Below are 24,549 nucleotides of genomic sequence, written 5' to 3'. Positions count from 1 at the left end.
TTATTTTCGTCGTGTCTGTTATAAAATACGAGATCCACTGCCAATTATGTAATAGAGTTGACTTAATAGTTAGTATTTCAGAAGTCGAATCGCTTAATTCCATTAAGTTTACTCAAATAGTTAGCGTAATAATAATAAATTATAGTCATATAGATACCCTGCAATGGTAGCTGAATACATCGCGATCGTACCATTGTGTATTGGGTGACCGAATTTTTTTTCTCGTCGTGAGCCAGCGAGCACGCCTCGTCGCACAGTAAAAATGTGGTAAATTTTAAAACGTTTCGGTAGGACCCCCCCGGACGGACCTCGCACACGTTGGTTCGTGCACTTTTAGCGGAAAATTTACCAAACCTGTTGCACAACCGTTCGTTAACGCACGGCCACCACCTGACCGTATCCTTGCGGCGGCACGACCCGACTCGTACCTCGGTCGTCCTTTTGCTCCCTTTTCGTCGTCCGTCTGACTGGTTTTTGGGTCGATCGCTGCTGCTGTTGCCGAGGCTGCTGCTGCTGCTGTTGTGGCTTCTTCTTCTTACTCTGCTTTCGAAGTTCGTGGCCGTTATTCTTGTGACCGCCGCCGTGATTCGACTTGCTCTTAGCAGGTTTCTTCTTTCCGTGGTCCACGTGCTCCTCGTCGAAGAACTGCTGCCTCTTCGAGTACTCGTTTTTCTTGTGTATCTTGTGCTTGACCGGCCCGTCCCCGCTGGGTCCGTGTTGCTTGTTTTTTCGTCCGACCTCCTCCCGGCGTGGTTTTTTGGCGGTCGCTCCCTCACGCACGTCACCCGTATTCGAAGACCCTAAGGGCTCCGCGTCACCTCCTCCACCACCGCCGTCATTCGTGTAATCATCGTCGCGTGCTGGCAGCTTCCTGCCGCTCTTGTGCTTGTTCCTATTTATCTTCTTACCGTTATTATTATGTTGGTGACCTCGCGGCGGCCGATCGTCGACGTCCTGCGATTGCTTGTTGTTACCGCCTCCGCCGTCGTCGATAAACTCTACGTCGTCTCCCGGCGGAAGTCTCTCGGTCTCCGGCACCCTGGACACTTTTCCACTCTTCCGCGGCGGGTTCCTCATGTACTCGTACGTGTTCGGAGACTCGTACAGAGCGTGACTCCCTTCGTCCCGGACCGGGCGAATCGCGCCCCTGACGGCAGACTCCGGCATGGTCCTGTGCCCGTAACTTCCGTATGTAGTGGCGGCCGCGGTCGGCGATCTCCCGCCGTAATGTCCGGTCGGCCCGACGCCGCCGTAACTTCTGGATTGACCGCCACTGCCACCGTAATATCCGGATTGACGACCGCCAATGCCACCGTAATATCCGGGTTGACCGCCTCTGCCGTCGTAATACCCGGCTTTTCCACCGGCGCCCCCGTCGTAGTATCCGGGTTGACCGCCACCGACGCCTGCACCGTCGTAATATCCCGACCGACCGCCTACGCCACCGTCGTCGTAATATCCGTTCGGATCGACGGCGTTGGGTATGGCCGTGGTCAGGTAAACGATCGGCGCCACGGTCCTGGAGTCCAGCCTGTCCGACAGGTACAACAGCGTTATGCCGCAGCACACGAACAACGACGACCGCTTCATAATATTTGAACAGTGGCGACGACGGGTGCGGTACGACTGTACGAAAATAATGACATCCGACTGCGGATATAGAAACCGCGAGACTACGCGTGTAGAACTGTTACGCTTTCGCGTGGCGACGCCGTCAGTGGCGGCGGTAATGGAACACGTTCTCTTCTATATCCCTCGCCACTCACCAGCCATTGCGATATTATTCCATTGTACAGGTACCTACCAAATATATATGATGCATGTGTAGAAATATCACGATGTTTGCCCATAACTATACAGGGTGAATAACCGCGAGCATGCTCACTAGCGTTTTTTTTTAAAATTTAATATTGAATTTATTCAAATTTTGATTTTTTTAATTTTTAAATATAGGTTTCCACTTAAATGCGATATTTTTTTTTTTAATTTTTCTGTATTACCTACTCAAAGAGTGTCCTTTGTTACGATATAAACTTCAGTTCTTCAAATGAGAAGCCCCTCTTTTTCCTGTAAATTATGTTTTAGTGGATAATCTTTTTGAAAATGTTGATTTGATGTTCACAAAAGTTGATGAAAAGTATCTACTTCAAAATTTACTTGAGTAGTTTGTTGGTGATTAAAATTTTTATACCAAGATTAGTACCTATAGTCGTTAAACATTTTCATACAAAAATATAAAGATGTGTTTATTATAATTGGATCATTTTACAAAATATCTAACAAAACTGTGGACCCTTTTATCCTCAGAACTCAAAGTTAAATAACTCAAAAACTATTCGTTTTAAATTTGATTTTAATATGTCAACATTTTCAGAAAAATTATCCACAAAATTAGCAACGGGCAGGCTCTCGTTTGAAAAACAGAGGTTTGTACCTTCACGGTACCATTAAAGAATGGTTCTTTAACAGTACAAACAAACCTCAAAAATTTAAAAATATTTCCTTAAAGTAAGTTTAAAAATTCCAAAAACCAGATTTCGGATGTTTGTATTAAATATGGCGTGAGCATGCTAGGCGAATCACCCAATATACTTTCATATATAGCTTAACAAAAACTAATGACGGTTAGATAAACAACTGCATTTGATAACTTTTGTGTAACTAAATATCAATTATTGTTTTTATTATTATTATTAATACGCATAAGTTATTTTTTAGCATATTTTTTGGAACATAATTTAATACACAGGTAGTTAATGCAATTTGCCAGTAATTTCTGTTACACCCTGTACATATATTGTATTATAATTATAAATGCAAGACATTTTGTGGTTTTTCACGGTGCGCTTATTTTGCACGGCTGTCAGCATATCCGGCCGTATTATATTATTATTGATATAGATAATGAGATTGCCAATCGCCGACAGTATGGCGATATAAGTAAAAACACGATATTACGGTCGTGGGTTTCGAAAGGACAAGGCGTAGATTGTTCTGTGGTCGGTATTCGCCTGCAACAATAATATGCTCCATAGATGTAGGAATTATATTTCTACTATATAGGTAGGTACCTAAGTTTATTGTATAAATTGCATTTTTTTAGTCAATTACCTATACCTATGTGTTTTTGTGAGTTATTTTTATTTATTTATAAATATTTATACGGACAATGTCCAATTTACAATATAGAATAACGATAACAATAATAGTATGATAATATTTGACAATTAACACATTTTTAAATACCTAGTCAATATAAGTAGTACAATAATTAATACAATGATTAAAATAATAATACAAATTAATGATAACATGCAGGGTATAAAATATAAAAAGTAGGAGACAGAGTGGAGTTGAGTGATACAAAATAATGTTCTATATATGTTCATTATGTTCTACATAATATTATATATGATTATCATACATTTATAGTGTCTAATAATAAAATATGAAATTTTAAGCAGGAGCTATAATATTATTGTAAAAAAAAAACAAAACTACGAATAGCCATAAATCTATTTTTTGGGAAAGTCATTACAATTATACCTATTTATCTAATAATTGCATGATAAATAAATTAATCAAAACAATTCATTCTAGCCGTTAATCTGTAATAGTACTGCAAATTACTTAATAGTCTATAGGATATTGATTCTTATTAGAATTCATATAATATATAATTTATTTATATGAATAAATAATTATAGTAACGCACTAATTATCAAACAATGTATTATGACTTAAAAACTCCGAAAAAAACATTACCAACTCAGTTTTTGTAGATTTATACGAATATGAAAATGCATATTCAATAAAAAAAAAATAGTCAATAATACATTTATACTTATACAAGTTTACGGGCTGCGTGATTATGCGATCATTATAAGTGATACTCTTCTGATTTTAAAATCACTTCAATTGTTAAAAATAATAGTAATATAACCTGATAATGTAAAATTGTAATACAATAATATCAATTTGAATTGTTGAAACTATGTAATGTTACTCTTTTTTATACTCCTTTAAAAATATATACAATTTTAACAACATATCTAATGGTTCTAATGGTTTTTTTTTGTTACAGGCAAAACTATACCCACAATGTAATTACAATGACAAATCATTTTTAAAAAAATTGTCAGTTTTCACTTTTCAGCAGTGATAGTGGTCATACAAAGCGCCAAATTTGATGCAAGGGTGGTGGCATTAAGGACATATTCCCCAGCCCCTCAGATTTTTAAGAGCCCCTAGACCCAAAATATTAAAAATATAATACGCGATTCGGTTCTATACTTCTATAATATTCTTATAATTATAATTTTTAAAAATAAAAAGGTTATTTTAGGAAATTTATACGATATATTATTATATTATCACAGTGATGTAAAGTGAATAACACACATTTTCAGGAGTCAAAGTTAAAAAAAAATTTCTGAGAACTACTCGTACAATGCATTAAGATTGTTTAAATTTTTTATCGATTACGAGCATTGAAACTGATGTGGGTAAACTGAACAGTTTGTCATTTGATGATATTACAGAAGACTTAGCAGAGCAAAAATCAAGGAAAGATCCTAATTTGTAAATGTTGATACAATATATATTTATATTCGTTTTTAATCAAATATCTGTTTTCAGCTTTAGATTATTTTATATAGATATAAGTATAACCATTAACCAGGGCTTGAAACCGATATTTGATACTGATTTTGAATATCGGTTAAAACCGTTAAAACCCGAAACAATACCGAAAACAAAATCGAAAAAAACCAATACCGATATCCGAAACCGAAATCGAAATCGGGAAATATATTTTCGGTTTCAAGCCCTGGTAATTATAATAATATAATAATAATGCAGAACTTGAAACCGATATTGGATACCGATTTAAACCATTAAAAACCAAAACCGAAAACAAAATCAAAAAAAATCAATAAGTACTAGTAATCAAAATCGGAAAATATAAAAATCGGTATTCAAAACCAAAAACGAAATCAGAAATAATAAATACCGATATCCGAAACCAAAATCAAAATCGAAAATAATAAATACCGATAACCGAAACTGAAATCGAAATCAGAAAAAAATATTTACGGTTTCAAGCCCTGAGTATAACTATATTTATAGGTGATACACTGGTACATTACTGTATGAATTGATAACATGAAATATTAATATTTATTTATAATAAAAACTAAAAATATATTTTACACACGGTAAGTACCGATGCAATTTGTATTATGGACCACCAGGGGGCCGCAAAATCTTCTTTGACCTTGGCCTCTTAAAGTCTTAAAGTTTAAACACTGTTCTGGTCATACGTGGAAATGAAGACTTGAGAGGACTTAGTTTTCCAATAGCTTAAAGAAGAGAGATTACCTAGGTAGGTACATATTTCAATATGTAGTTGTTCAAACCTCAAAACATTATCGACATGATTATAATTTCATTATTTTGTATTGATCAAATTTAAAAAAGGACCATTTAAGATAAAAAAAAAAATAAAAAACTAAATAGATGCAATCTGATGACGTTGGGAAAAAATCAAATCGACAGTGGCTTTTACAATTGAATTAATTGTGATGACGCCAATAAAGACGTTGATCGTAACAAAATTAATGGTGTCGGTATCATGAGCTTGGAAAAATTAAAATATGTGAAGCAATGGCGTTAATCGTGAGATTTGAAATCCCGATTTCATTGTATATTAGACAGTTTATTAAAAGTAAAAATATTAATGACAGGCCCACCACCAATAACGGTTTCGTGAACGAAAATATTGTAAAATTCAAAAGTGTTTAAATAAATTAATAATATCGACTCTTTATAGGTATTTGTATTTTGTATAATATGTATATATTAAATTTTAAAGGTAATTAAACGACGAACGGTTTATTTGTTTAACGTTACTTATTCGACCATTTTGTAAATCTTACCATTGCTTTGGCATCATGAGAATTCGAATATTAATAGAAAATCGTAATTTATTGCACAGTTAAAATTAATACTCGGATGAAATAAATACCAAATAAATCTTCACTGGTACCTATCGCAGACGACCAAAAAGAGAAACTACTTTGATATAATGAATTTTTTCACAAAAAACTCTAATAATAAGTTGTTTTATTTATGTTTCAAAAAAACAAGGATCGATTTAAATATATAACATCATAATATCAAATGAATTTAACGTAATATTAAACTAATAATTGTTTTAAGAAATAATTTATGTTTGGACTTTGAACGTATAATAACCTCAATAATTATCTATTATACTAAGCAACAAAATATACCATTGGACAGAAAACTGTTTACACATTAGTAATAAAAACATATAAAAAACTATTATTAGCATATTATATTTCATATAATATTATAAAGTGCTTGAAATAAAGTTATAAAGTTTGTGTTTTCATGTTTGTCAAAAACCTTTCAAAAAGTTTGAATTTTAACTAGTTCTGCCAAATCTGAGAAATCTCAAATATATTATTATAAGAAAATTCAAATTACAAGTACTAGAATGCATAATATTATATTCGTCAATCAAAAATTAACTCCACTCAGTATTTTTTTTTTTTAGTAATGTAATATAATTTGAAAACTTCTATCACGAGGCAGAATTGAGTGGTATATTGTTATACATGTACAATAGGTATTACAATACAAATAGACAAGTCCCACTGATGCAAGAATTATAAGGTTTTAACAATAATAATAATTAATATTATTATTAGTCATAGAGATGATAATAGAAAATAATACAATGGTTTTATGATGATTTTTTTCCATCTCGGACAAAACAGATTAAACTATTCCCAAAGTTTATATTTAAAGTTATATAACCGCCATATCATCGAGTTAGGTACCAAGACATAATAATATTATGTATATTATAATTAGGTTATCGTAGAAGTTGTTTACCGAGGTTCTAGAATATATTTTTTTTTAGGTCTCTCGATGTGTATATCGTATATAAATGTTTTACTAGCCTAATTTTATACAAAGGTTAAGAATTTGTTTTTATTTCCATATTATTCTTTTAAAGTGGAGTATGTCAAGACGAAAACGAATATTGAATAACTCAAAATTGGCACGAACCAGACATACTAGTATTATATATAATTTATATATATATTATATATTAATATATTATTAGTTAGTTTTGTATTTGAGAATATTTTATGCATTCTATTAAAAACATATTTCACAATTTTTAAGCACATATATAAATCTATAAATCCAAAGTATACCTACGGACAGATTTTTTAAATGATTTAATAGTACCTACCTATCGAAATGTTAAACTTTTAATTCGTTAAAATTATTAACGATTAATTTGAATGACAACATATTATTATATATAAATATGCAAGTTCTATTTTGTAAGAAGTTGTTGCTACGTTGTTTATATTACATAAATCCATTGTTAGTTAAAAGTAATAAATAACATACTATAGTATATTATAAGTACCTATATAATAATGGGATAACAATAGATTATTTTAAAAAAAACACATAATAGTGTATTATTAGAATCCGACCAAACTTAAATGGCAGTGACTATCGATTTTTTTTATCATCAACATCGCTATTCTACGTTATTCTACGTGTTCAAATTTTATTATTATTATTATTACTTTTATTATTTCTGAACACTACCAAGCTAGAATTTTATAGAATACTTTTTTTTTACACGTGCTTCATGTACATTACAGAAGTTGTATATTATATAGGACTGTTAAATCACTTTTACGCAATTTTCGAACTTAACTATCGAGGTAGGAATTAAACAAAAAAAATAGTAATAATAATAAAATTGCATTTGAATGGGTGCACGCCATTAAGTTAGGTACAGATTCTGAAAAAAAATAAAACTGACCATTTTGAATAATTTATTAAAATATTAAAAGTAACAGAGAAATAACTGGAGTTACTGCAATGTAAAATATAGATAATATTTCTGTATAGTATAATATTATAATATTATTAAATTTCGTACCTCTATAGTTTTATTTGCCGAATATTCATTATTTAGGTTCATATATATTGTTTTTTTAAAAGAAATATTATATGTGGTTTGTAAGTTATGTTCTTTTATCAATCTTGTAGAGTTGTACTTGCCACTGAATGATGCCACTTTTTGCACATTTAAAACTCCCCATGTGATTTCATCAAATGGTATATTTGGGCAGAAAAAAAAATTAACATTCTTTTTCTTGACAATTAGTAAGAAACATAAATTTAGACCTATATTTTCTATACAATCTAAATTTTCGATAGTTGTTTACACACAATTATTTAAACGTCTAAATAAAATATGCCTCAACTATAATGCTGAAACTAAAACAGATGGTCACAATATATCACTTTTTCTTAAACACTTTCGGTTTGTTTGATAATTAACCGTACGATTTTTTTTGTTAGCACAACTATATAATAGGTACAGCAAATTATAATAATGTAATGGGCTCTATAATTATAATTTATTTTTATAACATTATACTATGCTTAATTTATTATAATTAGTGAAAATATTAAGCTATCCTGTCTTTAGATACACCGTTTGTCGGATAAACTTTACCTGAATAAGTGGCTTCGATTTTCAATAGGTGTAACTCTTATACCGAACCAACTAGGATTAGTATATTATGATCACAACTTAATCAAAATTGTTTTCATAGAGTAGTTTGTGTTAAACAACATTATGTCAAACGTGTTCAACCGGAATTCAAAGCTAATCTGAGATTAAATGTTTCGATCAGAACAGTCAATCTTAATAATAATATCGATCCTCGTTTTAGTTACTAGAAATATGTGATCGATTCAAAAATGTACATTTATATTACTCATTTAAAGCATATATTTATGCGTCATATTATAATATATTTTTAAACAAATATGGTAATGATTATAAATCTAGTTATTCTAAAAAATAACAATGTTCTGATTTTAATTTGATTAATATTTGGAAAATAAGCTGTTTGGACATATATTTTATTTGAGTTTAGGTTCCTGTTTTTGATTTTGAACGTTCAGAGCTGACATAAAATATTAACGACAATGCATTGTTTTTGTTTTTATTTTTTTTTTATCAATCTATGGTTAGATTATGTTATACTTATAATATAACTATTTCGTTCAAGAAAATTCAAAATGTGTGTACTTAGATAAAACAAAATGTATTATGAACTATTAAATATATCGAATATATTTTGTCCATAAGTTTTTAAATATATGATCATTATTTGGGTGTATGTAAGGTAGAATAAAAATATCGAGAGTAACTAATTATAAGTACTTTATAATAATATTATAAATTTAAGATAATTTTTAACTGCAAATCAAACTGCGTTTCTTACATTTTGCTCATTTGCAAAATAAACATTAAATTATTATTATTTAATATATTATCAATATATTAAAGTATATACCTACACGAATGTCGTAATAAGTAGTCCATTGCCGCTATGGTTAAAATTATAAATAATTTATTCGTACTAAAAAATATAATTGTTTGTTTATTTTCTATTGTAGGTAGTTATTTCAATACATTTTCTCTCTTATATATAAATAAAATAATAAAACAATTATTAATCGATGTAGCCTTCTTACACGAATAATGTACACACATGTATGATTTTTTTTTTCTGTATCATATAGCTTTCCAATGGGCAAATATAATAATAATAATAATCATATGATATTATCCTTGAAAAGTGTATTTTATGTGCACCGAATTGGTAAAATCGTTACAAATTAAGAATACGAAATAATAATAAAAAAAATTAACGGTAAAGCTATCGAAAAACATATGATAAAAATACGAGTAGGCCGCAGAAGCGAAATCATTATAATATTATTATTATTATCTACCGCTGTTAATGTGAATGCCGAATGATTATAATTTGTAAATATTATTATATATATATATATACTTTTTACAGTCTAAAAAGATGTTAAACCGAAGGGAGGAGTAAAGGGCCGAAGTGTGTAGCGTGGGTACGGGGTTTGAAAATAAAAACACTGTCGGCGTAGAAGAGATGTGATGTCATTGGTCCTGACGTCACGGAGGGGAGGCAGATTTCGATATAAAGGGAGAGTATCACCCCTCGAGTCTGTCCGACGAGAACTAACTGGCCACTTTGAAAAGTTGTTGTTAACCGACGACTCTATCCTAAACACATACCACAGCAACACGGTGGTAGTTTTTACACCGCTCCGGCTCCGAGATTATACTATACAGGTAATACACTTTACTATTATACAGTACTATTATTATATTTTATTTTTTTTAATATGATATCAGTATGATGATATATATATATATATCGATTTAGATTTAATTTAATTCGTTTAGCAATATTCTAAATACGAAGTACGAATTTAATATTGAAGTAAAGTAAAAATATTTTTAGTGCCCACCTACCTATTATGATTTTCCTTATTTTTTACGGTATGTAAATTAATAATTTTAAAATTTCCGTCGATAAAACACTAAAATCTACGTCTATATTCAAGTAAACATATTCGATTTTTTTTTTTTAAATATTTAAAAAAATTAAAAATGTCTAATTCAGGATAATTTAAGTCATTGTTATAACAATATAAGAAAACAATATTTTATTCTTAAATAAATTAGTTGATCGCAGTGGTGCTACAAAAATAAAATACTTGTACTTGATAATATATTACATTTTAAATAATAACATAGGATTACGTACTTTTTTAAAGTAAAATTAATGTATTTTAAACATAAAATAGGTAGGTGCTCCGTAGATAATGTTTGTTTTAAATTTTACTGTACACGTAACGTGTAGATGTGCTATAGACATTTTAATTGTAAATTTTAGCAATCTTTTAGTTCTTTGAGAAGGTTAAGCTTATAAACTTTTATTTCATTTTGTTATCTTACGTACCTACCTAGTTATACAAAACAAATCATACTTTCGACAAAATTTGAAATCACTATTTTTATCAACCAACTTTGTCCTAATACTTGTGTATTGTAGAAGCGCACCATTAAAACTTTCTATAGAGGCTTAAAATAAAGTTAAGCACAATAACTTTCAAGATTTTAAGTGATAATATGTACTTCGCAGTCACGCAGTACCTGCATAAGATAATGGAAATATTGTTTTAACAATTAACTGTCATGCCCACTTATGAAAGATGTATAATATAAATAAATAAATGAAATAAATCGTCAATATACAATTAATGATTTTTATTCCACTCTGTTTTTAAAGTGTTTCATTTCCGTAGAGTGTGCGTGCCATCTATAATATTTGGTGCGTTTTACGAGTGTAAAAAAAATAAAAATATTTTGGGAAAATAATATATTTATTTTTATTTTGGTCTGTTTAGTCTGTTTGATCATTTTTTTTTTTTTTTTTTGTCAAACAAAAACGTCACGCTCGCATGTACGTGAATATGCATTTGTTTGATGATTCGTATAGGTTATAGATACATGATATACATATAATTTATTTACCGAACGGTTCGACACCACGTCCGTTCCACACTTCCCTCGTGTGCAGTCTGTAGAGCCCCCCAAACGAGTTTTATTAATGAGTCAATTTTTAAACGCGAAGTGTCTTTAATGACCCCATGAGTGGTGACGGCGTTAAGGATCACCTACACTCTAAAGGGAGGTTTCCAAACAACAACACTATCCGATTTCGCTGAATCACCGTCAGAATGTACGTTTTTATGTGATTTACAATGATACGACTCACTCTCATTTTATACTTTATAACCTATACTATACCCATGTGCAACAAATTTTGATTTTTCGAATTTTTTTTTAAGTCTACTAAAAGACTACAATATTTTCATGAACTCTACTATGCCATTTAACGAATGACCAGCCGTCTAGCTGTGGCCGTGCGTTTTTTTTTTCAAACGAGAACCACCCTTTTTACACTGCACATCGTTAAGCAAAAAGTTTTTTCAAAAACCAAAATTTTCTGAATCAAAATTGGAGCGAGTGGTTTTAAACTTTATGTAAGTACTGAGGATAAAATTCCACGATAGTTCAGAGGTTTAAAATACACCCCCTATATACACTCGTCCTGTACAACGACGAGGTAAATATTATATTTGAAATTTTCAAAAATCGGAATTTGAATTTGAATGCTTCGTTTCGAACGCGACGAGTGTGGGTGAGGGCGTAATTGGCCTGAATCACCCTGTATATAGAGTAATATCCACTGCGGGGTGGATAATGGTACAACCGGCACGCAAGCAATAGTAATATTATTTAATCAAGACGCATAAATCGTGTGCATACTTTGTATTCCTCCGGTCCGGGCGCACTGCAGTGCCTAGGCAGGTATTATAAATAATATTATTGTTGTTGTTGTTATAATTATCATATCTCTCTGGGGCCGCGGCGTGGTTAAGTGCAGCCGATAAATCCAACGTTTGTTTCACTCTTCGGCTATGTGCACGACGATCAATTAAAATAATATCCCGGGCTAATACCGCCGCCGCCGCCACCGTCCCACGGCCGATAATGGACCGTCGTCGTGTTGTTATCGCAGGTGGTTTTATCTTTTATATAGGTAGACGAAGTGTATATATTACGCGTGTTGTGTGTGGATGTGGGTGGGTGGGTTGCTGGGTACCACCGAACATAGTATACACCACATCCCGTGATATATTAAAATTATGTTAATAGGCGACGCGTGCATACCTACCTTTTATAATATTATCATTATTATTATTATTGCATAATATTATACAATATGATTTTTAAAATGTATAATCCTCAGCGACTATACGGCCGTCGGATTTTAAAATTTAATAAATAAATGTTAGATGGGTACGCGCAGTTAAATTAAAATAATGGGTTATTCACGTATATTTGTACAATAATTTAAGGGACATATGTTGTAACACGGGTCACACGAGTACTCAACCTTCAGAAAGTTTGGAGATCTCGTCTCTCTTTTTCACGAGTACGGCATATTCGGTTAGAATGTGTACCATAGAAGTACCGTGCGGTAGTTGACGTCATAGAAGTTTCTTCTTTTTCACGAGGCGTTGGTGTGTACCGATTCGGATTTTGTTGACGGGCGTCTTCTAGAAATACCTACCCAGTGCAGATAAGTTTAATTTTAATTAATTTTATTTTTTTTTACAATATATACTTATAGCAACATTTAAATGTTTAGGAAAAGCCACGTCATGTTAGCAATTTCTTATTATTTCATAGTGTGCAGTGTGTATGCGTGTGGAAAGTACCGCATAACGTTCACCGAGAAGTACACACGACCATTTTCCAAAATATAATATCAGGTTATTAAATTGAATATTATAGATATTAATTATACACAGAAAGTCTGAACTTATGCCTATTACGATTCAATACATATATTGTACGGTCTACAATAATAAATTATACGAAATGCTATTCAATTGTAATTTATTATTATATTCGGCGAGATTAAAATATAATATTATGTTGCCGACGGCCGTTATTGAAACACTTGAACGAAAGGTTATATTTTAATCTGCATAATAATAATAATTATAATATGGTCCGCGTGCTTTTTTTTCTATTATTTATTCGCAACGCATACCGCGGTAATCGGCCGCCTCCATCTACAAAAACGGCAAACGAGAGTTTTTACGGATTTTTCCGATTTCCGATTCGAACATCGAATGTTTTCACGTGAAAAACGTTTCGCGTAGGTGCACGGCGGAGGACTCCGTGGGACGGAATCAAAAGCCCCGATTTAATTTGTTTTATCGTTTCTCTGGAGAACAGATCCTATATTGTAACCTTGTATAGATTGATATTAACAAATATTTATTTTTATTATCAATCATTGTTTGTTGGTATTGTGCCATTTTACTTAATGAAACTCATAAATACTTTGTATATTATATTCGATATTTGTATTAGTCTTACAGATATCGCTTGCACATAAATAATATCGCAACTATAAAAAAAAGAATAAAATTTAACAATAAAAAAATATTTTATTTCAATTTTATTTTTTTTTTTTTTAAATATATAGACAACTAATTGGTTCTATTACAGCATTAACAAAAAACGAAAAGATTAAATATAAATCCAAAAACAATTTCAAAATAATTTTTTTTTTTTATACCTTATCATTATAATATTATAATCTTCTGTAAAAATATAATCCAAACGATTCATTAATTCTTTATAAATACCTACGGCTAATCAGCTAAACGTAACGCGTTTCAATATATACATATATATCACTAAAATTCTTAAAAGGAAGGATAAAAATAAATAAATCCTTAAAATGCAACAGGTTAAAATTGTTTTTTACAAATACTTGGATAAAACCCCACCTATTAACAAATTCATTAAACAACTTGATTGTAACAAATCATAAAATTACAATACCTCGGGATACACGAAGACAAATCACTTGGGTAAGTCACGTCAAAACAAAAACAAAAGCACTACATCATAGACCATAAAACTATATCAACAACGGTTTTGTTTCAAATCCAAACTTTTATAACAAAAATGAAATTATTAATTGCTTATAGATTAGTTATCCTAATATTAACTATAGCTACATATTATGGTATATAATAACAATTCTGAGTGTTTCAAAATCCCAAAGGATAAAAATAATACAATCCTTTCGGCTTTCGTTCAATATCCAAGAACAATAACCAATGACCTATGGCATGTTGGTAATCTAACCCTCCACAAATATCTGAATATATAATGAGTATCCCCGAACATGTATCTAAACATCATAAACGATTCCATAAAAACCTAAATCTACATTTAAATCCTCTGATTTCCAATCTATCCTCTCTTGATCTAATAAATGCCACCACGATCGTCTTAAGAGAAAATGGTCTATAGCAGTGGCGGCTTGAACTTTGTTTTCCTAAACTCACATTTAATATTTTTACACCACCAACCCTAAACATTTTTTCACTGCTCTCAGAGTAGTGAATTCTTAGGTGGTTAAAGAATAGTAAAATAACGATTAAATAACCTTTTCCAAGCATAAGGCTTAGACCCACCCATTAATATTTTTACAAATAGCGATATTCATATATAACTCTTTCAAGCCGTCACTATTTCAGAGACCATACAACTTTTTTATATTAAGAATAAAAAAACTGAGGATTTGGAATTATCCATAATATGACTATATTCGTTATTCCTGCATATAATATTTTCCAAACCTATTATCGTGGGCCTATAATTAGATATTATCCTCAGTAGGTACATAATCTAAAATAACTCCAAACTACTCATTCGAATTAAGATTTAGGTTATCATCAACATTTAATACAAAATAAATTCAATTAATTAAAAATTTGTAGGAGAAAAAAGGTGATTGTTAATGGAAAAAAAAATTGGTATCGCTATAAGACATTTTTTTAATTATATACAACTATTAATATAAGTATTTGAAAATGTTATCTTAAGTACCTACATGAACTAAAAATTCCAAAAACTAGAATTTGAATAAAGTCACTATTAAAGGAATAAATGGGACTGAGAATGCTTGGTGAATCAGTAATCACATACAATGTAACCACTATAGTATTATATTAGGTACTTTATACATATTTTCAACTCTTAGTGATATCAATGGATATATTATTCTCTACTCGCTTTACATAATTTTACTGAAATTACTATACGTTCATAAAATTTAATTATAATGTATTAAATAGATGGTAAATATTTCTAATTATAATATTAAAAGAAATCGTTAGTGATCGTGCAGAAATGTAACAATCCAAAAATATAGTTGGATTTCAAATCATCAGTGTTCATCTGAAATTATTAAATTACTTGGAAAATTGAAAAGTAATATTTTTTCAATATATAAACTAAAGTAGATAAAAAAAATAACATATTTATTTTATTGTTCGTGCACGCATTATTTATATAATATGTTATTGTTAAATTTTGATGTTTACAAAGTAATTATGTTTATTTAAAATTGTAAAATTGTCTTCTGACCAGTGACCACGGACGACAACGGTACGATGATTTACATGATTTATAGTTATTATTTAACAATATATATCAATAGTTATTAGTTTGAGTTTGATTTATTTTCGTTTAGGTTGATTTAGCATTATGTATTTTTCAGTCCAGTGCGCATAAAGCATTAATTCCACGTAGGCATGATATGTATATTTTGGCTGTAAAATAAAAATAATATTCCGATGATTCTATTTTTGAAAAATTCTACCCGGGATGTATTTGCAGTAGATACGTTCTGTAAATATAAATTTGCTTCCCCTACTATAGTCTATTCAAATATTAATACGAATAACTGTTAAAATAATAAAAAAAAATACGTTAGAATGCTAAATATATATAATTATACCTATATTATAATATTTGGATTCATGTTGAGACTTAATAGCGAATTTCACGTTTAACATGAATTTTTCTACAGTTGACTAGATTTTCAATGAAACACGATATTAATATTATACCTTAGATGAATAAAATACCATTTTGTTGTTTTGATCTGTTATTTGTAATCGTATTATAATGATGCCTATTGATACCAAATAATATTATTATAGTCACTTTTAACTAAAATATTTTTAAGTGGATGTTTCACTGACATTTTTTGAGGGGTTTTATATAGGCAATAAACGTGGAAAATTATAACATATTCATAATATATCAATTGAAAACATTTTGCTGTTGGTTACAATATGTTATTGTAGTTATGACGTTGGATGTTGCGTAAATACGAAATTATCGAAAATGTGTTATAAACATGATGACGCAGATCGCCTACTTTGGGTTCTACAGTTGTACATAATGCGATAACAGAGGGAAAACATTTATTATAAGATGGAAAGGGAGTAATATTTTGGAGAAAACATCAATTTTGAATACCTATATTAAAAGAAGTATTCATTTTACAGTTTAAAAACAAACAAAAAATGTTTTTTTTTTATTTTTAAGGCCGTGACTTTTCTGTTGTATTTATTTTGTTGAAACAAAAAAACAATAAATAATAATTCTAAAATATTGTGTTATTCAAACAGTTTAAATCATATTTTTGTCTAAAACCACTGAATGTAAACTTCTGAATGCCTGATTGAATAAGTACCTACTGTACTGCGCGATGATGTTCACTAAAAATTCTGGTGGCGTATAAAATGGTCCTCTAGATAAATATTATTTTTCTGTACTTACATTGAAATTGTTATTTGTATTTATTAAATAGTTCGTGCGTCGCATAAAAACCTGCTACGATCACAAAATATAACGATATCAGTACGAACGGTTGAAGAAATTCGTTTATAATCCTGTTTTTCCCAACATTGTACGCCTACACGCGATTTGTGTCACGTCGAAGTGCTGGTGTAGGTACACGAGAACAACTCTTGAATCCCTCAAATCCAGAGATACACGTAATAATAATAATAATAATAATATATTAGTCTGACAAGTCCACACACGAACTCCTACATAATAATATACCGCGGTGCAATGTATCGTAATCCGAAAGATGATAAATTAACAACACGCGAGTACCTACCTATATTGATTGATCGATTGCAGATCGAGCGGAAGAAAAAGTGTGAGCGATAAACGGCGGTTTTCATTTTTTGTAAATGGCGCTTACCACTGCGATGTGGTACCTAATGATATTAAATTGTACATTCGATGGAAAAACTCGAACGTCTGTCGTAAGTAACAGGAGCTCTGCGTTATTGTGATGATATCACATAATAATAATAATATGATATGTGCTTATGACGTACTAGTCTTCTGTGACGTGCACGATGCGCTCTAATGGACACGATTCGTTTGGATATATTTATTATTATTGCGAAGAAAAGAGTCGTCATTGTGGTCGGGGGGGTCGCTGCGAAGGGGGGGACGGGACGAATTATAATAATCCGTTGCTCTCGCAGTTGGATTCCGAAGTGTTGTCGCGCGAGCGAGTGGGCTAAAGTGGTTGTCACGCCGCCGAGACCTAATGAGCCGCATTTAATGAATATTAATTCGAAACCGTTATACGAAATTAATGAATATCCGTGTGCATTTCGCGAGAGTTTTTCCTCGCAAAAGGTGTGGGTATATTATTATATGCTCACACGCGCGCCATTATCGTACCTATTGAATCGTAGCGGTTGTTCATTGCGAAAATCCCGCGATATTATTTTTTAATTCTCGCACCAAATACAATATAATAGTGTACATAAATAAATAAATAAATAAATAACAACCGATAGTTACACCACTCTGAACCGGACCGTAAATAAACGTTGTGGTTTGCTTACGCCTGCGATACCCGCGGAATAATCGGACTGAATAATTTGTATCTATTTATTTATTTATTTGGTAATGATATAATTCAGCGAGGTTCATGACAATATTATATATTTTAAAATAACGATAGCAAATTTAAGGAATATTAATGCGAAAAATAATATATAATTTTCATTAAAAAAAAAAAAAGTGATAATCTTACAATTTACAAAGTTATGATAAGCCATAATAATTATAATAAAAGTAAAAACATTTTTCATTCAGTCTAGACATGATGAATGGTAGTAAAATACATAAATATTATGATATATTCTATTACTTGCAATATATTTTAATTAAATAATGTTCATTTTATAATGATATTACCACCTTATTCATATAAAATAACATACCTATTTATCAAACGAAGAAAACTGATTTCCTCCTGGTAAATATTATTATTAAAATAAAAATCATTACAAAATTAAGTTTAATTTTTTTTACATTTTTTATTAATTGAATTTAATTCAATAGGTAATTTTTTACAACGGATGATATACATTAAGGAATACCTTATTACCTATACTATATTTAGTATTGTTTTAATATTAATTTAATCTAATAATGATAAATAAACATTACTTATATTTTTTTTAATACCCAACTTCGATTTCATCTAAAATGTATCTAATTCTCCCCTCTCCCTGAAATAGGTACAATTTAAAGAATTAAATAATTTTATAGTTTTTATGAATTTTATTGCCTTACGATAATATACTACAATCTATAAATAAAAATGTTTGATCGACCGTGTAACTGTGTAAGTATCAATAACAATTAGTTACTTGCTTATATTAAATGTAATTGTTAAATTAAAAAGTCATCAAACAATTGTATAGTATAAAACAAGTGTCGATAATATTCAGTGTTTAAAATGACTCAGGTTTTGCATAGATCATTATCCTTACAGAACAGATCACTTTTGAGATTTTCCGATAATTCGATGGCTTTTAAAACTATTCCAAATCCTCTAACTGAGACTTTACTTCATACGTTTTTAACCCCGAGTTCTGATGTTATTATGTTAAAGAGATGTGTTGACAACACTGTCCTCCTTCATACTCACTAATAATATATACTTCATGCCATTAAACATAATAATATAATATAATTAATCACATCCAGTGGCGTCTTCAGGTCAATTCCATTCGGAGGGGGGGGGGGGGGTGAACAAATTTTAGCCTTAGACTTTGAACAATTAACAAAATTTATAAAATGTATTTATCTATCAGCAAAAACAGAACATCTCACGACTTATGGGAGACGCCCCTGATCGCATCATCTTTAACTGCCCAATGTCCATATCTCCTTCCTGGTAAAACCATATTTTTTTAAATTGTTATCCTTGCTAGGTATTAGGTCCTTATTTAAGCAGGTTTATATTTTTTTGGTTTTTCCATGCCATGTTGTAATTGCCTTACTGTAATATGTTACATATTATGTAAATATAAGTTGTGCCCTCAATAAATTAAAAAAAAAAATTTTCATACAAATTCATTTCACGGTTTATTGTACAAAATCCGATAAAATATTTGCTCATTTAATGGTAAGCATTTATAGCTTTTAGTTTAAGGAATAAAATATGTTTGAACAGTTTTTATCAGTAAATCTAATATAATATTATAAGAATGTACGTTTGGCTCTTATCTAAATTAAGCCTCATGCTTTCTGAAAACAGAGCTTTGTTCATCCCACTTTTAAAATTCAGAATAGACTATTATAATAAACATAATTATTTTAACTCCAAGAATAAAAATATATTATTTAATTTTTAAATAATTCATTATAAAGTATGAGCCTATCATCATAATATAAATTATAAATTCAACTCGAACACGTGTATTCATTTTTTACAATTCAACTACCAATTAACTATAATATATTAACTGTTGTGAATAAACAAAGAAAAACAACTTGTTACTAAATGAAAACTATTTCCTAAAGTTAAAAAAAAAAGATACATATAACTAATGTCCTTCTGATCGAAGTTAATAAAAGGACCATAAAAAAAACGAATGACTTATTTCAATAGACAATAAGTATGTATTCAATGAACATTCATCTGACAATATAAATATATCATTACGTTTCACGTTAAATCCTTCTTAACCCTCCTATAAAAAATAACTAGTTTAATCATGAACCGGGGAAATTTAAAAGAGTACCATATATTGTATCTCTATTTGAAACAAGCCTGAAATATTTAGCTTTTAAATTCTTTTCAGTATTTATAAATGTAAAAACAATACTTCACGTTGGTTTTAACTTTTAATTCTTAATTAATTAGCGTGAGCTCATTTGAATAATACATTTTTTCTAAACACGTAATGAAAAAAAAATACATGAAAATATTGTTTCACGAATTTTTGGTGTTGATTATTAAATTGATAATTCGATAGAGAAAAAAAAATTATATTAAGTAAGACTGATACTGATATAATTATCGCATTACACGTTCGCCCAGCATGACATAACATGAGTAATTACACAGTACTGCGTGGAACATTTTTTTCGCACATCAACACAATATAATACTAATATATAACAACGTATATAAAATATAGTTTTGAATAAAAGCGGCAATGTTTACCAAAAAAACTTAATATTATGAACCTACATACATATATTTCTGCAACACTCGTACACCGGTGCAAATCGTTATAAGTCATCTACCCACACGACACGACTAAATGTAAAATATTATTATAACAATACACTTTTTACTTTCTGTGTTTCATTGGTGGATATCAGCGAAAAGGTTTTACTGGGGCTTATCATCCTAAAATAATTCCATATCCTACCCCCATCCCCGACACCAAATTTCCGCGTTTTATTACGAGTATATCATTAATTATTAATTTCGTTTTCTTATTTTTTGTCCATTTTGTACAAACCAATTTCGTTAGGTTAGGATAATATTATTCTAACTCTTGTGTTATTTTAAAAATATGTTTATTAAATTGAACTAAATATACTTCATTTAACGGACATCTTTTGATTAAATACAATCCATATTATCAAGCGAGATACAAAGTGTTATGTTAAATGGTTTGATTTCAAAAATGTATGGAATGAAAGTACGCAATTTCAGATTAAATTAAGACCAGAAAAATGTTCACCAATAAAATGTATTAAATGGAAACATTTTAACTATATGTATTAATATGTAAATAATTATACCTATATTTAATTTTAAAAATGAAGTTCTGTCTGTAGAAGTTTTTCACATTTTTAAAAGTTGGTGTTCAAGACTCAAGTTATCTTTATAGTTTGTGATTCTTGCATGAAAACCGTTTTTATTTGTGCACTGGGTCATAAGTTGTATTTCATGTTTAACCTTTGAGCCTTTAATACTAATTTGAAAAAAAAATTCAGGTATTTGAATCCGGAAAAGTGTGAAAAGGAAATGGTTTCACTCCTACTCCTCGTCTAACCTAACCCTATGACCATTAACCACACCCTGGAGTATCGTCAGTGTACGGTTACTCTCATCAAGCCTCCAAGTTATAAAATACCTATTCAACCTCAAATATGCTCATTACACAGTATAATATGTACAATTTAAATAAAAAGAAAATTTGCCTTAAGAAAAAAGTTCGTTAGTGTATAAAACATAAATGTAGGCAAGACTCAAGCAGTCAATTCTAACAGTTATTTGTATGCAGTTATAATACCTATATATAGTTACATGAATTACTTATGGGCTGTTGATTATATATAACCATACCAACCTATACGCTATAATAAGTCGCCTGGTGTTGCGTGGTGGTCGTCCTCAGTCATGAAACGTGTTCTGAGTGCAAGCATCCGCCGGCGTCTCCCCCTAAATATGCTAATGGTCATAATGGTCATAGTCCAGAAAAAAAACACTATAATAATAAACAATAAAACCTATACATATTGAATACCTACGCTATATTTCATAATTGCAGTATTGTCATTGTAGAACATGAAATTCGTATATTGCCACTGTGTATTATAATAAAACATTGTATTCTGATGAAATAACTAAATTTGCATATTAAAATATATATTTTCAAGCTTTTTTTTAAAAATATTATTTCATAAAACGTCTCGAAAAAAAAGACCAAGAAGGATCCGACCCCTACATTCCCCATATATACAACAACCCCGTACTGGAAATAAAAACGTAGAATAAATTCAATAACATTCAACAAATATTAAAAAGTTTATCATATTTTTTACCTTTTTACTGTTTTAGAAATATTATATTCGAGTTAAATGTCGTATAAGTACTCGTATGCAATATGTAGGTACCTACTCGTATGTACCTATTATTGTTTGTTGCACAACGCGTAATAATACAATTAATAATTATCGTCATTAGAGAAATCGAAATATTTAAAAAAAAAAAAAATAAATAACGGTATAAAAGTTGTGTTTCGATTGATGTTTCGTTTGTTTTAAAAACAAAATAACCACTCGAACAATTCTACTAACTACTAAGACTCTGCCTACGGTGTGTCTGCAGACACATGTGTTCCATATCATCGGAATCGAATCATCGTAACGTAATATAAATATTGTGCGTGATAACAACCGCGTAGCGAACGACTACCTATAACAAATGGCTATAAACTGCTCTGTATTAGAGGTGATCCGCATAATCGGCAATTATCGACAAACTCGCGGTGGTTGTGGGCTCTTCACAGCGATAAAATCTGCAATCATTTCAATAATGTTATTACTATATTATTATTATTGTTTGCCTGCGATACACAACGCTTGCCTATGCCGTTCGCATAGCACGTGCACCTCCCATTGCCACTTTTTTTTTTTCTTTCGCGTAGGTATAAACCGTTTAACATGTAAATCCAAACGTTGAAGTTCGCGAAAGTTAAAGTTTGGTTACAACCTACCTACCTATATATAAATCCGCCCGTGCTAGTTTAATAGCTGTTGTACAACACACGCGAGTCGTATATTTTATCGTACCTATTTTATAGTCCGGTTCGTGTAACGGTGAAAAATCTGCGGGGACGTCTGCAGAAGTGTAACATGTACTACACAGGGTGATTCACCCCCTGCAAGCACGCCCAGTGTTCACCCCTATTTCGCTATTATTTCGGTCGAATTCTGATTTTCGTAAAATATTCCAAGTGTGATTATAATAATATAATAAAGACGATATTATTTTCAAGTGCTTTGATTTTTTTATGCATTGACGTCTGTAGAAATGTAACGTTTACACAGAGTGATTCACCGAGCGACCCCGTTAATGCTCACCCACATCTGCAGGTCTTTCGTTTGTGCGTATTATTGTTTCGTTCAAACTCTGATTTTTGTAAATGTTATATACCTATACTTATGTATGAGTGTTAATACGGTATTGTTTTTAAATGCTTGCGGATTTTGTCGGACATTTACAACGAGTGTCCAATGCGATTGAACTTCTCGTTTCAAATGATAACCGTTTTTTTTACTGTGCGTTTTTACATGCAAATTATTTCATCGAAAATATTGATGTACTTATTTAAATTAACAATTTTACGAGCACCTTACTTACTGAGTACCTACCTAATTCAACTTTTTGAACTAAGCATAATACCTATTCAATGGTATATTGAACAGATCTAATATTTAGTACTACTAAAAGTGGTTATTATACTCTTACAATTCCACATATATTAAAAAATAATAATAGTTTAACATTGATGACAGTATTTTTTTAATTATTTAGATACAAAAAAAAAAAACAATTGCTTGACAATAAGTTTACAGTAAAAAAAGGTAGCTCTCAATTTTTCATTTGCAAAAAGGGAAAATTCTATAACACTCGTTAAATGAGATGAAAAATTGGGTTATTTGAAATATAGCCTTAAAGCTCAAGTAGGTATACTTAAAAATTTCAAAATTCCAAAAATCAGAATTTAAATAAATGCGTCATTTGAAGGGTAAAATGGGTGGTGAACACGCTTGGTGAATCACCCAGTATAAATAAACACGCGGAACTTTTAAAGCCGTTGTTTTCTGAGGGAAAAAAACAACTGAATTTGCGTGTAGGTTTGAGTTGTTTAAATCGAAAATCCGAAAACCCGATACACATGTGATTTACCTTAATGGTCTCGGAATTGTATTGGAATATATTGTATATAGCATATTATATTATTCTTGTCAGTGTAACACAAGAATCTGTCGCCTTGTATCCAGCGTTTTATAAATGGGATTTACTAGCCGTAGCCGTAGCCGTGGTCGAGAACACGAGAATGTTAAAAACCGAT

General features: G+C 30.5%; 1 protein-coding gene across 1 annotated transcript in view; it reads left to right on the top strand.

Moving 5' to 3' along the window:
* Positions 1 to 10,030: 10,030 nt before the first annotated feature.
* LOC100571148 overlaps positions 10,031 to 24,549 on the top strand; it is a 32,284-nt gene continuing 17,765 nt past the window's right edge. Inside the window, exon 1 of the mRNA XM_029491076.1 lies at positions 10,031 to 10,243. Within this exon, the coding sequence (XP_029346936.1) occupies positions 10,046 to 10,243 (198 nt within the window). The 5' untranslated portion in view covers positions 10,031 to 10,045. The remainder of the gene's footprint in view (positions 10,244 to 24,549) is intronic.

Source organism: Acyrthosiphon pisum, chromosome A3 (assembly GCF_005508785.2).
Source record: "Acyrthosiphon pisum isolate AL4f chromosome A3, pea_aphid_22Mar2018_4r6ur, whole genome shotgun sequence".
NCBI classification, from domain to species: Eukaryota; Metazoa; Arthropoda; class Insecta; order Hemiptera; family Aphididae; genus Acyrthosiphon; species Acyrthosiphon pisum.
This window is presented reverse-complemented; position numbering and strand designations above follow the sequence as displayed.